This window comes from Bos indicus x Bos taurus, chromosome 21, assembly GCF_003369695.1.
Source record: "Bos indicus x Bos taurus breed Angus x Brahman F1 hybrid chromosome 21, Bos_hybrid_MaternalHap_v2.0, whole genome shotgun sequence".
In the NCBI taxonomy this organism is placed as follows: Eukaryota; Metazoa; Chordata; class Mammalia; order Artiodactyla; family Bovidae; genus Bos; species Bos indicus x Bos taurus.
The window spans coordinates 27,422,506-27,437,447 of NC_040096.1; the positions used below are offsets into that span (position 1 = coordinate 27,422,506).

Here is a 14,942-nt window from a genome sequence, read left to right on the forward strand (position 1 = left end):
CGAAAGGGCGGAGCAAACGAGGCTAGGGGCGGGGTGAGAGCCCGGAAGGGCGGGACAACCTGGCTAGGGGCGGGGCGGGAGACTGAAAGGGCGGAGTAGACGAGACTAAGAGCCGAACAAAAGCTCCGAGGGGCGGGGCAAAAGAAGCTCTGGTCTGGCGAGTGTGCGGCGTGTGTGTGTGTGCGGCGTGTGTGTGTGCGTGTGTGTGTGTGTGTGTGTGTGTGTGTGCGGCGTGTGTGTGTGCGTGTGTGTGTGTGTGTGTGTGTGTGTGCGCGCGCGCGCGCGCGCGCAGGGGAGCAGGCCCTCTGTTTTACAGCACAGCGTACTGAAGTCACCGAGTGTTTCTAAAGCAGAAACTTAAAAGGAGGACGCGACACCTCCTGTGGGCCCCTCAGGAATACAAAACAAAAAGTTTGGAGAAATTTCATCGAGCTGACCAAAGGCGACTTTCGGTTTCCAGCCCCGCCCCTCTACGCAATCCGGTTAAAGTTCTCGGGCCGTCATTGGCTGAGGCTGGAGGTGGGTCCGGAACCTGTGTGCCGCGGAACCTTCGTTTCCTGGCTTCAGCCGCGCGGAGGCGAATCTTTGCGGCCTGGTTTCCGGGCGGTGGCTCACTTCCTTTGCATGCGGCGCTGTGTACCGAGCGGCAGTTAGCCATGGCCCGGCCAGCCTGGCGTCGGCGGACCCTGGAGCGGTGCCTGAGGGAGGTCGGTAAAGCCACCGACAGCCCAGAGTGCTTCCTCACGTAAGTGCCCAGATTCCGGGCTCTGGTGCGGCGCAGGACTCCCGTGGGCGCGGGCTGCGGGCTCCCGGCAAGCTCCAGATTAGGAGAAGGGGAGAGCTCTTTTCCTTACGATTCAGGTAGTTTGCGCTCCCCTGGCCTGTCACACTTCTTTAGATAGTTAAGAGCTATGTTCTGTGGGTCTCCCACAGAACCACAGTTCTGTGCTGCTGAACTCAAACTAACCTGGGTTATTACAGTCTCGAGGTCTTCATGCTCTCACCCTTCACACAGACACACCGGGTGGCGTGCTCTTTCTTCCATCTGTTCCCAGAGCACCCAGTGCTTACTTACTCAACATCAGACTTTATTGAAAGTACTAACTTGCTTATCTATCCAACCCCCGACTGAGCCTGTTGAAAATTAGAATTGTCTTTAATCTCTCTTCCCAGCACGAGCTCTTGGTGTTTTTGTTCGAAGACTATATAGAGATCTTGTATTTCAAGCCCGACCTTTCCCTTGAACTCCAGGCTCACAGCCAACTAAAGCCGTACATTGAGCATCTTAGATTCAGTCTGTCCAAAATGAACTGTTGCTCTGTTTGCTTCCTATCCTCTGCCTTCCCTGAGATCCTTTCCCCATCCTCTCCACCTGCCTTCCCTATCACATTGTATCTTTACAGGTTTTCAGACGCAAACCAAGCCGCTTCCTCAGTGTTTTCCTTTTTCTCAATTCTACATCCAGTTCATTAGTAAATCCTGTCAGTTACATCTCCAAACAGTATTCCGAATTTGACTATTTCTCACCATTTCTGCAGCTCTGATCCTAGCACAGTTGTGCATCCTTTGTCTGCGTCAGCCTCCTGATCACCTTCATTTCATTCCTTCTTCTTGGCAGGCCATCTTTCCAAGCATAAGTCAGGTCATTTTGCTTCTCTGCTTTAAAATCTTTACTTTTTTTTTAAGATTTTAAAATATTTGTACTGTTTCATTTATTTACTTTTAATATTTACTTGTTTATTTGGCTGCACCAGGTCTTAGTTGCAGCACTCGGGATCTTTAGTTGCTACATGTGAATTCTTAGTTGCAGCATGTGGGATCAGTTCTCTGACCAGGGATCAAACCCAGGCCCTGTATATTGGAAATGTGGAGTCTTAACAAATGGACCACCAGGGAAGTACCCAAAACCTTCACTTATGAAAATGACAGCCTCTTATCTCTGAGGCCTGCATGATCTGGCTCCCACCCAGCTCTCTAACCTTCCCTTCTGCCTCCTTCACCACACTCAAGCCAAGCTGGCCTTTCTGCTCCTCAGATTCACCAGCTTCATTTCTGTCTTAGGAAATTTGTTCTTGCTGTTTCTTCTACCTGAAATATGTGTCTCCAGATTTTTTGTCAGACTGTCATCTTACAGATAGGTATCAGCTCAGATGTCACAGCTATTCTGTGACCACTCTTGCCACAGCAGGTGGACTGACTGAATGGAGTGGCCTGTGATATAGCAGAGTTGAGCATTTAAGGCTAAGATACACTCCATGCATGCTCAGTCGTATCTGACTCTTTTATGACTCTATGGACTGTAACCCGCCAGTTACATGGGAGTCCATGGGACTCCAGGCAAGAGTACTGGAGTGGGTTGCCATTTCCTCATCCAGAAGATTCACTCTTTATCTCTAGGCAAAGAGGTCTGTAATGGGTTCCCTGCCTGAAATCTAACAGATTCAGAGATACTGGGTTGTCACCTTTTATATACTAATGCAATTCTTGGGCAAGACAGTACGCTCTTGGGGGCCAGAATCTATATTTAAAATGAAGATTTCATCCTGCCATGTGCCGCAGCCTGGAAGGACCTAGAGAATATTATGCCTGTTGCAGTCAGTCATAAAAAGACAAATGCTGTATGTTATCATTTACATGTGGAATTTTTAAAGAAATATAGATGACTGTATATAGCAGAACAGAAACAGACTCACAAATATACAGAACCAAAAAGTGGTTGCTGGGGGCGGGGGGGCAGGGCGGAAGATGAAATAGGAGTGTGGGATTAAGAGATACCAACTACCATGTGTAAACTAGATGAGCAACAAGGATATATTGTATGGCAATGGAACAATGTTGGCCATTAGCTTCTAATAACTTAATGGAGTATAATTAATAAAAATACTGAATCACTGAAACTAATATAATATTGTAAAGCAGTACTTCAACTTTTTAAAAATTTGATTTTGCACAAGAGTTGGCCTTTTTTTTTCGTTTCATTTCTGAGTGCTGTGAACTTGTTAACTATAATTATAAATCTCATTTAACGCCTTCTCCCTGCCTCTTAACAGCATTCAAGATGAACTGGCATCAAAGTTTACTTCTTTAACAAAAGTACTTTATGACTTTAATAAAGTACTAGAGAATGACAGGAAACATGGGAGTCCTTTAAAAAAATTGATGATAAATAATTTCGATGATGAGCAGATTTGGCAACAGTTGGAACTGCAAAATGAACCAATTTTACAGCACTTCCAGAGTGCAGTTAGTGAAACCATTGAAGATGAAGACATCAGTCTTCTCCCAGAGAGTGAAGAGCAGGAGTGTGAAGAGGATGTGATGGAGCTGGAGGCTGCTGGCCAGGAGGACCTGGAACAAGATTTAGAGGAGGAAGAGGTGGAGGAAGCAGAGGAGGTGGAAGTGTCAGACCTGAGTGCTGATGATCCTGAAGCAGATGAGAGAGCCAAAAACTCAAGCAAATTGGATCTGAGGAAAAGCCCAGATTTCAGCGATGAGGACTCTGATCTTGATTTTGATATCAGCAAACTAGAACGTCAGAGCAAGGTGCAAAGCAGAGTGCCTAGGAAACCAACAGAAAAGTCCATAGTAGATGATAAATTCTTCAAGCTCTCTGAGATGGAGACCTTTTTGGAAAACATGGAAAAAGAAGAGGAACAAAGAGATGACCAAGAGGAAGATGATATTGATTTTTTTGAAGATGTGGATTCCGATGAAGATGAAGGAGGACTGTTTGGAGGCCAGGATCTTAAGGTAAAATTTGCGGAGAGGACAGAGTGTTCTTTCTGCCTCATCACATGAGATGGGTTTCTGTTTCTCCAGAAGAGGGTTGCTGCTAAGTCACTTCAGTCATGTCTGACTCTGTGCAACCCCATAGACAGCAGCCCAGCAGGCTCCCCTGTCCCTGGGATTCTCCAGGCAAGAACACTGGAGTGGGTTGCCATTTCCTTCTCCAGTGCATGAAAGTGAAAAGTGAAAGTGAAGTCCCTCAATTGTGTCCGACCCCATGGACTGCAGCCCACCAGGCTCCTCCATCCATGGGATTTTCCAGGCAAGAGTACTGGAGTGGGGTGCCATTGCCTTCTCCAGAAGAGGGTTAAATACTTCAAAATTCACCAGGGGATCAGTGAAATATTTAGATCAGTTTTTTAAAAAAAAGAAAGGGACTGGAGAAATTAAACCAAAGCCATCATTTCCTTATCATGAAACACTCCTTTGTAGCTTCAGAACCACAGTCACACATGTTACGAAGATTCAGAATTTTCCCTCAAACATGGATGTTCACCAAGCACTAAGAATAAGAATGAAAGAAGATATTTGTATACTTTATATAGTCAGGGATGTTTTGGAAATACTTGTAGTTAGAAGATTTGGAGAGAAGAATGTGGTGCTCTGTCCTACCAGTTATAAATGAATCTGTGCTTCTGTTCAGTTTGCTGTGGTCCAATAGTTTTAGGGTTTTGTAGTAGTGTTATTAGTTGCCGACTTCCCCTACACAGTATGCATACACATTTATGTGTGATTTAATGTATTTTTCTATCCTTGATTTAAGGTTTTAAAAGTATTTTTGTTTTAGTCAGGTAAAAGTTCCAGAAACCTGAAATACAAAGATTTCTTTGATCCAGTTGAAAGTGATGAAGACGTAGCAAGTGTCCAGGATGATGGGAATGAACTGGCTTCAAATGAAGAGGAAGAGATTGCTGAAGGAGAAGAAAGCATTTCTGAGACGTGAGTATTTTGAGTCCTTTACACTGTAAGCTGGAGCTGCCGATTCATCTGTGTACTACTAGTCATCAGATGTGATTGTCCTAAGAAGTGGGATTCTCTAAAGTCAGACAGTCTCAGAATAGCCAGAGGAAGTCACCAAATTTGAAGGGACGTCAGAAACGACCTAGTGTAAATCAGTGTGACTGGCAGTAGCAGGCAGACCTTCCTTACCAGGAGCTCTGATATGTTTTCTGTGCCAATAAAAATACCCTGTTGTTACTTAGGTGAGATAAGTCTGTATCATAGATTGATGAATAATTTGTTTTCTATATATTGGACACTTTGTTCTATTTTACCTAAATACTGGAAGTTCTGAATATTTAATTGCATTGTCTACAAAAAAGTTTATCTGCTAAGCTTGTTTCTTTTTGATTTTCTAATGAAAACTGGTATGTTTCCTTTCATAAATGTTTTGGTCTCATAGGGATGAAGATGATGACCTTGAAGAAAGTGGAGACAGTAAACAACATAAAGAAACCTTGAAAAGAGTGACCTTTGCTCTGCCCAATGATGAGGACACTGAAGATACAAATATCTTAAATGTACAGAAAGACTCTGATGAAGTCAAATCCTCTTTTGAAAAAAGACAAGAAAAGGTAATAATTAGAAAATTTAAGGGATTTTTAAATTATGTTTAACAGTGACTGTCAAACTCAGACTACTAACGCATGTGCCCTGGTTTTGTGTGTGTGTGTGTATGGCAGGAGGCCTTTTTTTTTTTTTTTTGATGGTACACCTAATTATCCTTTAAAAAAAAAAATCTTGTTGCTCTCTGTGGCAGTGCATAGAAATAACCGTGTGGGAAGCAGGCAATTTACAAAATTCAGTGCTGCATTTCCCAACCTGTGGCTTTCAGTATGGAGTCCATGTGTAAAACTTGTTTCTCTGTCCTTGCTGTCTTTATATCTGAGACAGGTTTTTTCCTAACTGGCTGTCCTATGAGCCTCTCCTGGTAATCGCTTCAACTGCTTATATCTGTGAGGTGCCGTTGGAGAAGGCAATGGCAACTCACTCCAGTACTCTTCCCTAGAAAATCCCATGGATGGAAGAGCCTGGTAGGCTGCAGTCCATTAGGTCGCACAGAGTCAGACACGACTGACGTGACTTATCAGCAGCAGCAGCAGTGAGGTGCCATGCAGCCGGAATTCTAATTAATACATTCAAACACATTTTCCAAAGTTGATAAAAATTATTTCCTTATGACATGCTGTCAGACAAACAAAATGTTGTTTGAAAATAATAGATATAGCCTGGCTCCAGACATTGGGCTTTATCTTAAAATGTCTTAAAATTATATCACACAACTTGAAATGAGAATAAGTAAATAACCAAAGATACCAAGGATATCAAGAGCATTATTTTAAAAAGAAAATCTGAGTTAAATGTATTATTATCGCATTGTTCCCTGAAGAGAAAGTCTTTAAGGAAAAAAAAGTGAAAGAAAATAAGAAACTTGTCCTTGGGTTAGTGACCTTCCCTCCCTACATTGCAAGTGGGTTTAGTTTACTGGGGAATTGTATCAGGCCTTCAGGAAGTGTATAATTTAGTACTGTTTGATCAGTTCCCACATCAGTTCCCACATATGAAGAGTAAAGCTTCCAAATTGTCTTCTTGTGAAGACACGAATGATTACACGAATACCCCAACCTGACAGGTAACATTGAAACATGCATAGTCTCACTTGTGAATAGTGATGTGGAAATGCAAAATAGTGCAGTGAAAGAGTAACGCTACCACAGCTGTGTAGGCCTCATCCTCTTGATTCAGGATTAGGAAATCAAGTTAGGTTAAGGAGAAAAATCACATAGTCACCTCCATATACATTTAGTAAAATTCAATATTCATTCCTAATTTTTTTTTCATTTCTAGCGAAATATAAGCGTATCTAGCCAAAATCTGCCATCCTGCTTAATGGTAGAATTCTAGAAACATCCCTTTAAAATCAAGAATAAGACTTATTTCCATTACCACTATTACTATTTCCACTGTTACTTAAGATTCTTATAGAAGTGTTACTCAGCCAGGGCAACTATGAAAGAAAACACTAATAAGAGATGAGAAAACTGAAATGAAAGCTTTCATATTTGGAGAGAGAACTAGAAAAACCAAACAGGTGAACTGGAAAGCTATTAGGAAAAATAATTTGGTAAGGTTGCTGAAAATACTGTCATCTTATACACCATGAAGTCATTATAGATGCCACCTCTTTAGACATTAGAGATAATTTGGATTGTGGGTGTGGATCAAGGGGGTAGTATATATGTGCTCAGTCGTGTGTGACTCTTTTGCCATCCCATGGACTGCAGCCCGCCAGGCTCCTCTGTTCATGGCATTTCCCAGGCAAGAATGGTGGAGTGGGTTACCATTTCCTTCTCCAGGGGATCTTCTCAACTCAGGGACTGACAGGTGGATTCTTTACCACTGAGCCACCTGGGAAGCCTGGAGTCAAGCGTTAGGCTCCATCAGATACTGATGCCCTAATAAAAAATTACTTAGTCTTGGAATGCTTAATAATTAAGTTGATAGTGGTTTGTGAATAAATAAAATAGGTCAGTTTCACTAGAACAGAGCCCAGAAATACACCCAAATGCTTCTGGGAGAAGTGAGTAAATAGTAAACATAACATTTCAAACGAGTGTGGGAAAGAGGTCATTTACAGCTCCTTATCCTACCTCCAGATAGGAGTAGAAGTCACAACTGCCATCCTTAAAAACATGCAAAGACAAAGCGGGATTTTATTCAGGAACAATGCATTTCTTGCTCTCCCCCTAGTAAAAGTATTAGTTGCTTTTACTCACCTGTATGTCTTAATTCTATTTCCAAACGTGTGGTAACTCTTTCTGTCTCTTGCTCAGATGAATGAAAAAATTGCATCTTTGGAAAAAGAGTTGTTGGAGAAGAAACCTTGGCAGCTTCAAGGAGAAGTGACAGCGCAGAAGCGGCCCGAGAACAGCCTCCTGGAAGAGACCCTGCACTTCGACCACGCCGTGCGCATGGGTGCGTGTGCCCACTGGGCTTCCACGGGTGTTCACGTACCCTTTTCGGTGGTTTTCATAGATTAGGAGTAATATTTCTTCCCCCCAAACTTTTTATTTTAAAAACTTGCAAACATACAGAAAAGTTGAAAACTAGTACGGTGGACAAATGTGTGCCATTCTCCTGGGTCTGCCGATTGTTAACCTTTGGCCGTGTTTGCTTTCTCCCCCTGTTCATGTGTGGCTGTGTGTGTGTGTGCTTTTTTCCCCCCGAGTCATTTGAAAGTAAGTACCCAGGATCATGACACTTTGGTCCCGAGTACTTTTACTATTTTCTGAGAACTAGAACATTCTCCTGTACAGCCACAACGCCACTGATCCATCCAAGAATTACTACTGTACTGGTAATGCCGAATGTGTCACCCATAATTAGAGTCCTGCTGCTGATCTGTTTACAGTGCCTGCTGTTACTGTCCAGTGATTAAATTGTCACTCCAGCCAAAATCTTTGACCATCTCATTGAATTCTTTCTTGTACCCATTATGTCAGAATGAATTTTCATTGTATTTAGTGCAAAAAGGAGTGCATCCCCAGGTGCACAGGTTAAAAGTGTTAGCACTTATCACTGTGTGTACTTTGTAGCTTTGTGGTTCTCAAATTGCAGGGAGCAATTGCAGAAAGGTTAGCTAACACACACATTAGTGTCCCTTTCCCCCATTTCTGATACGGGAGGTGTGGGGTGGCCCAAGAATTCACAAAACTATGGGTTCATTTCTATCTACCTAACAGTACACGTTCTGTATCCTTTAGCACCTGTGATCACAGAGGAAACCACTCTCCAACTAGAGGATATCATTAAGCAGAGGATAAAAGATCAGGTCAGTAAGAATGAAATTTAACTTAAAAGTTCACTGACATTTTTAGAAATAGAATATTTTGGGAGTAGGAATAGCACTCTCTTTTCCTAGAATATTTGTTCCTATCAAGTTTTTGTTTAAAAGCCCTAAGTCTACCTCAAAGGTATCCTTGACCTTTGTTGTATGAGATACTGTCCTTGCTAGCACCCCAGAAAGAAGGGTGTCCTTCCTGAGGAGAACAAAGTAGCCAGAGCCCCTGCCATCCCCCGCAACCTCCCATCCTTGCTAACCTTTCGTGTGGTGTGGGATGAAGCTCTGGAGGGTGACTGGGGTCGGGCTTGACATGCTCACACCCAGGACCCTTGGTCCAGGCACCGTGTCTAGTGTGACATATGAAGGGTCTAGGTTTCAAGTGTGTAAAACCTACCAAAGAGTTTTTGTTTAAAAACTGATCTTATTTTGTAAACTTAGAGTAAAATTTGGGCATGAGGCATGTATAGCAAGAGATGACTTTGTAAGATGTGTATGCTTAAAATAGGAAGGGTTTGAGGGATGGGTATGATACACAGAGGATCTTTTCCTTTGAAATGAAGCAAACTCTTGTCTTGACTGTTGGACAAACCACCATGGGGAGCTGTGGAATTCAAATTGGTAACCAGCATTTAAAACAAAAAAGGACACTTGAGTGATGCACTCTCTGCTTTGAGAAAACGCCTTTCTTTTGGCTGCAGTTTGCTTACTCTGTAATGATAATCGGTATTCCAGAGGAAGAGGCCTAAGGGACCCTAGAAAGAAGTTACAGATTTTGTCAGTCAATTTATGTTCCATGTGCCTTTCCTGTTTCAGGCTTGGGATGATGTCGTACGCAAAGAAAAGCCTAAAGAGGATGCATTTGAGTATAAAAAGCGTTTAACACTGGACCACGAAAAGAGTAAATTGAGCCTTGCTGAAATTTACGAACAGGAGTACATCAAACTCAACCAGGTGAGGAGGCCACTATGGCAAAGCCATTGCCATTCAGGGAGGAGATGTAGAGAACGAGTTCTGTGGGTTCTACCTACTGCTCGAGAGGTGTGAGAGACAGAAGTCCTGAGCTGGGGTGACATTGTGTAGTGTGAGGCAGCGTGGCTGTAAGAGCAGAAGGGCTGTAGTGCTCCCATGGAGTATCACTGGCTAGGGGTGGTTTGCAGTCACTCTTGGTCCCCTGGTACTCTCACAGCTAATTATTAACTTTCCAGCAATTATTACAGCTGAATAATACTCTGTTGTATGTGTGCCACAATTTATGGATCCAGTTTCAACAGTTGATGAGTATTTGGGCTGTTTCTGCCTCTCGTGAATAGTGTGTCCGTGGACATACATGTATATGTACTTAAATAAGTGTATGAGTACCTCCTTTAATTCTTTTGGGCATATACATAAACGTGGGGCTGCCAGGTCCTATGGTGATGCTCTGTTTAACTTTTGGAGGCACAGCCAGACATCTTCCTACTGTGATTGCACCATTTTACATTCCCACCAACAATGCCTAACTATTAAGGGCACAAAATTGTAAGTTCTAAATGTTAGCAGTTCGGTTGCAACAGTGACCTTACCTTGAGAAGTGTCTTTGGAGCTGAAGCCTGACGATGAGAAACTGGTGATGCCTTGAGTGTTCTGTCCTGTGTCGCCGCTTTAGTCTGATGATGTTGAACTGATTTCCTCAGCAAAAAACAGCAGAGGAAGAAAATCCAGAGCATGTAGAAATCCAGAAGATGATGGACTCCCTCTTCTTAAAGTTGGATGCGCTCTCAAACTTCCACTTCATCCCCAAGCCAGTAAGTGTGTGACATCTCAGGGAGTAGGTGACAGATGAGAGACGGGCTGTTTGTTTGGGTTCAGATGCACACCTGCAGGGTTTCCCATGAACCACAGGTTGGGCCTCCCATGGGGAAGGCTCGTGTCTGGTCCCAGGACGGATTTGGACCCCCCCAGCTGGTCCAGTCTGACTTCCATCTCCTTGGCGGTCCCTACCAGACCCTCAGTCTTAGCCACAGGCTCTCTTCCTCTCCCACCCTTCTCCCTGTCTGGTCTCTGGTTGTGTTTTCACTGTGTGATGGACTTGGGGGTGTGGGTGGTGTCTGTACCTGGCATTCATCAGTGCCTGCTACCTGTCGGGTTAGATCCTTCATGTCCACTAGCTCAACCAACAGACCTCACATCTCACATTTTAAATAATCTCCGTGAAGTATGTTATACTTCTTTAGGTTCACGATTTAAGTGTTTTACATGAGGACCACTTCTGACTTCCTATCAAACATGTTGTCTCTTTTCTAGCCTGTTCCAGAAATTAAAGTGGTATCAAATCTGCCTGCTGTCACCATGGAGGAGGTTGCCCCCGTGAGTGTCAGTGACGCAGCCCTCCTGGCCCCAGAGGAGGTCAAGGTAAGAAGCCAGTGTCGAAGTGTCTGTTTATAAATTGGTCGTTTATAGTCAGATCTCCATTTAAATAGTTTTCTTTGAGCTTGTAGTGTTTATTCTGACATATCTCAGCAGTTCCCACCTATAATCAAATTAGTAATATTATAGAATATTCAAATACGAGTTTTCTATAATCATGTATTATTATGAGATGTAGGTTTGAGAAATATTGTAAATGCTGATTACAAATATCTAGCATCAGTATCTTGTTATAATTCAGGTTGAATATTAGAAGTTTGAGGTTGTTAGATGTTAGCTAAGATGTTAGACTTGAAACAAACTGCATGTATTTAGCAGTGCTTTGATATTAGCATTTCTCCCTTTTGTTGTATCCATGTGAGGCTTATCAGTCCTGGAACCATGGTCTAGAACAGAGTGTGTGGGTCTAGGAAGAGCTAGACATACCCACCACACACAGGACACCCCTGCCTTGTGTACTTGGGAGCCCTCGCCTGGCGCGGGGGTGATGGTTTCTGCCAGGTGGACTGATTTCTGGCAGGGCCTCATCTCCCCAGCAGCCTGGCAGCAGAGCCCTCCATTTTTGTGCTTACTTGCTTTGCTCCACCCACACCCACCCTTCAGAGCCTCTGCCTCCTACCCTAGGCTGGGCTGGAGTAGAGGAGAAAAGGGAGGAAGTGGACCTTCACCAGCTAGATTTCCTGCCCTCAACGGCTCAGAGCTGGGCAGCCGTAGGCAGGTCCCTGGAACCCAGGATGGGGTCTGCCTGCTTCTCCAAGAGGGGAAGGCTGACACTCATGCTCTCCAGGCCACCTTTGTGAAGGAGTATGCAGAGCACACGTCGCGGGTCTTACAGTGCTTCCCGGGTCTTACAGTGCTTCCCGGGTCTTATAGTGCTTCCCAGGTCTTACATCGCTGAGTGGTCAGAGCCCCTCAGCCTGGGTCGGGTCAGGCTGCTTCTCACACGTGGGCCACAGTTCATGCAGTTGCTTCTCTTACAGTTTCCGAAGTCATTAGATTAGATTAATGAGTGTGTTGTTGGTGGTTTTTCAATAGGAGAAAAATAAAGCTGGAGATATAAAAACAGCTGCTGAGAAAACAGCTACAGACAAGAAACGAGAAAGGAGGAAAAAGAAATATCAAAAGCATTTGAAAATAAAGGAGAAAGAAAAGCGGAGAAGACTTCTTGAAAAGAATAACCCAGACCAGGCAGGGAGATACACCAAAGCAGTAGCCTCTGAGAAGCTGAAACAGCTGACCAAGACAGGAAAAGCCTCTCTGCTCAAGGTGAGGACGGGGAGGAGAGGTGTCAGGGGGCTTGAATACAGGGCCAGTGGCACACTTTAGGTGACCTGGGCATCTAGTGACCAAGCTCACCCACAGAGGGAAAGGGATGGGAGGGGAGGGAAGAGGCCTCTGTGGGCACTGGCTGTGTTACAGCCCAAACCTTGGATTTCAAGTGCAGGGGCTCATGGTCACCTGACGTTGTGAGACCACTGTAGTTGTATAAAATGTGTATAATACTTCTGCTCTAATTGGCGCAGGCTCTCATAATTCTGTCTAGTTCTTTTCCACATTTACACTGTGATGCCCTGTTGTAGTCATTTGTTTTTGTTCATCTTTAAGCATAATACCTTACAGCATGACCTTATGTTATTTCTAATTGCAGGATGAAGGTAAAGACAAAGCCTTAAAATCATCTCAGGCATTCTTTTCTAAATTACAAGATCAAGTGAAAATGCAAATCAGCAATGCAAAGAAAACCGAGAAGAAAAAGAAGAAAAACCAGGATATATCGGTTCATAAATTAAAGCTGTAATATATTTTGCATATAATGTAAATACTATTTACATGTGTAAGCTTATATTCTGTCATGGTTCAGTTTTGTAATAAAATTTTTGAGAACTTTTCTTCACACAGACTACAGATGTTTGAGAATAGCAAGCCTTCCTCTGGGTGTGTGGGGGGACCTCTCTGCCCAGCACCGTGTCACAGCCAGCTACCCACAGCAGAGGTCCTCACGTGTCTTGAGGGGGCCTTGGTTTTCTCCCACTGCCCTGCCATCCTTCCACAGGACAGTGGGGTTTCCATGAATGTATCTTACATCCTTCTCCTTGGGAAGTGATCTCATGTTGCGTGAGCAGAGGCTTGTGAAGGCTGGGGAGTCCCATCCCCATTCAGGTGGGAGGAGGCCAGTGATGTGGCTAGGAGAGAAGTGAGTGTGTTGGGAGGGCAGACCGGTGGCCACTGGAGCCTTCCATGACCACCATGCTGCTCCCTGTCTTGACCTCCTATCCAAGGAAGACTGTCTTTCATCTGTTAGGGCCTCACATTACCCTTTTGGAAGTAGAGAATGAGAACAAAGCTGACGCTGACGCAGCAATGAGCAGTGTAGGAGGGTTCCTTTTTCTCCATACCCTCTCCAGCATTTATTTAGTAACAACACTCTTAACCCTCAGTTCTGCCTCTCCTCTCTGCTCTTCATGACTAAACCTCTTGGAAGAGCCATCTAGAGTTTTTGCTGTAGAGGAAAAACTTTACCCTCATAGGTTTAATCCCTGAGGGCTGTGAATTAAACTGTCAATAGAAGACAGATTAACAGGAGAAAGTATTCATGTATTGTAGTTTTACAAAAGAAGCAGCTGGGTAAATGGTTAGAGATTTATACACCTAACTTGTCAGGGAAAAGAAAAGCAGGTAGGTGTCTAGAAGAACAAATGGGAGATAAGTTTGTGATAATGTTTGCAAATTCAGCTGCCAGGGGTCTTCGCATCTTCATAGCCATAAAATGCCCCCAGAGAGGGAATTTATGGGAGGTTTACTCTTGGTCTCCTTCCTGGTAGGAAAAGCTGCACTAAAGAGGGAATTCCTGCCTCCTTCCCCTCTGACAACTGTTGCCTGTTAGAGGTCAAGGCATAATTACATACGGTTTTGAGACACAGATCTGTACATTAAATGCTGTATTATTGACAGTTTACACATCTAGATTTATGAATGAGAGGGAAGTGGGTCATGGACCATCATGATTGAAAAGGAAGCTTATCTCCTAAGGACTTGTGACCCTTGATAAGATTAAAAAGGAGGTCTGATTAATGCTGATACAGAACACACAACACTAATGCAGAAGCCCAAACTGGGAAAGACATGTTTAAATTTTTCTCATCTTGCCAGAAAACAGGAATTTCATTTAATCTGTACTTGCCTTTTAAACTCTAATTTATGTATATTTTTGTTTTTTCCCTATCTTCCTTCATCAGAATGTATTTGCCACAAAGGCAGGATTTCCCCCCCCCCCCTCATTTCTGCATTCTTTGTTCTGTTCACAGCACCAAGGACTTTACCAGGCATGAGGTTGGCACTCAATGCCATTCAATTTGTCAGTGAATTCCCTGTTCAAGTCCCTTTTCTCTTTGTACATTTATTCATGCATTCATTCAGCACACATTTATGGAGTAATCACACAGTGCTGGCTGCTGCTGTAGGCAGTGGTAAGGGACCACAGACAGGCACCCCATCCTCAGAAAGTTTCCATTTGGGTCCCTTGGGGTATTGGAACCAGCTGATATCAGCACTCAGTTCAGTTCAGTTCAGTCACTCAGTTGTGTCCGACTCTTTGCGACCCCATAAATCGCAGCACGCCAGACCTCCCTGTCTATTACCAACTGCCAGAGTCTACCCAAACCCATGTCCATTGAGTCAGTGATGCCATCCAACCATCTCATCCTCTGTTGTCCCCTTCTCCTGCCCTCAATCTTTCCCAGCATCAGGGTCTTTTCAAATGAGTCAGCTCTTCGCATCAGATGGCCAAAGTACTTGAGTTTCGGCTTCAACATCAGTCCTTCCAATGAACACCCAGGACTGATCTCCTTTAGGATGGACTGGTTGGATCTCCTTGCAGTCCAAGGGACTCTCAAGAGTCTTCTCCAAC

General features: G+C 43.8%; 1 protein-coding gene across 1 annotated transcript; it reads left to right on the forward strand.

The window, feature by feature from the left end:
* Positions 1-139: 139 nt before the first annotated feature.
* Positions 140-12,929, forward strand: MPHOSPH10 (M-phase phosphoprotein 10). Its single transcript, XM_027521251.1, has 11 exons — positions 140-745; positions 3,051-3,750; positions 4,574-4,725; positions 5,189-5,360; positions 7,620-7,761; positions 8,550-8,617; positions 9,443-9,580; positions 10,303-10,413; positions 10,913-11,020; positions 12,071-12,301; positions 12,684-12,929. The coding sequence occupies exons 1-11, from the start codon at positions 657-659 to the stop codon at positions 12,831-12,833; spliced, it is 2,061 nt and encodes a 686-aa protein (XP_027377052.1). The 5' UTR covers positions 140-656; the 3' UTR covers positions 12,834-12,929.
* Positions 12,930-14,942: the final 2,013 nt, after the last annotated feature.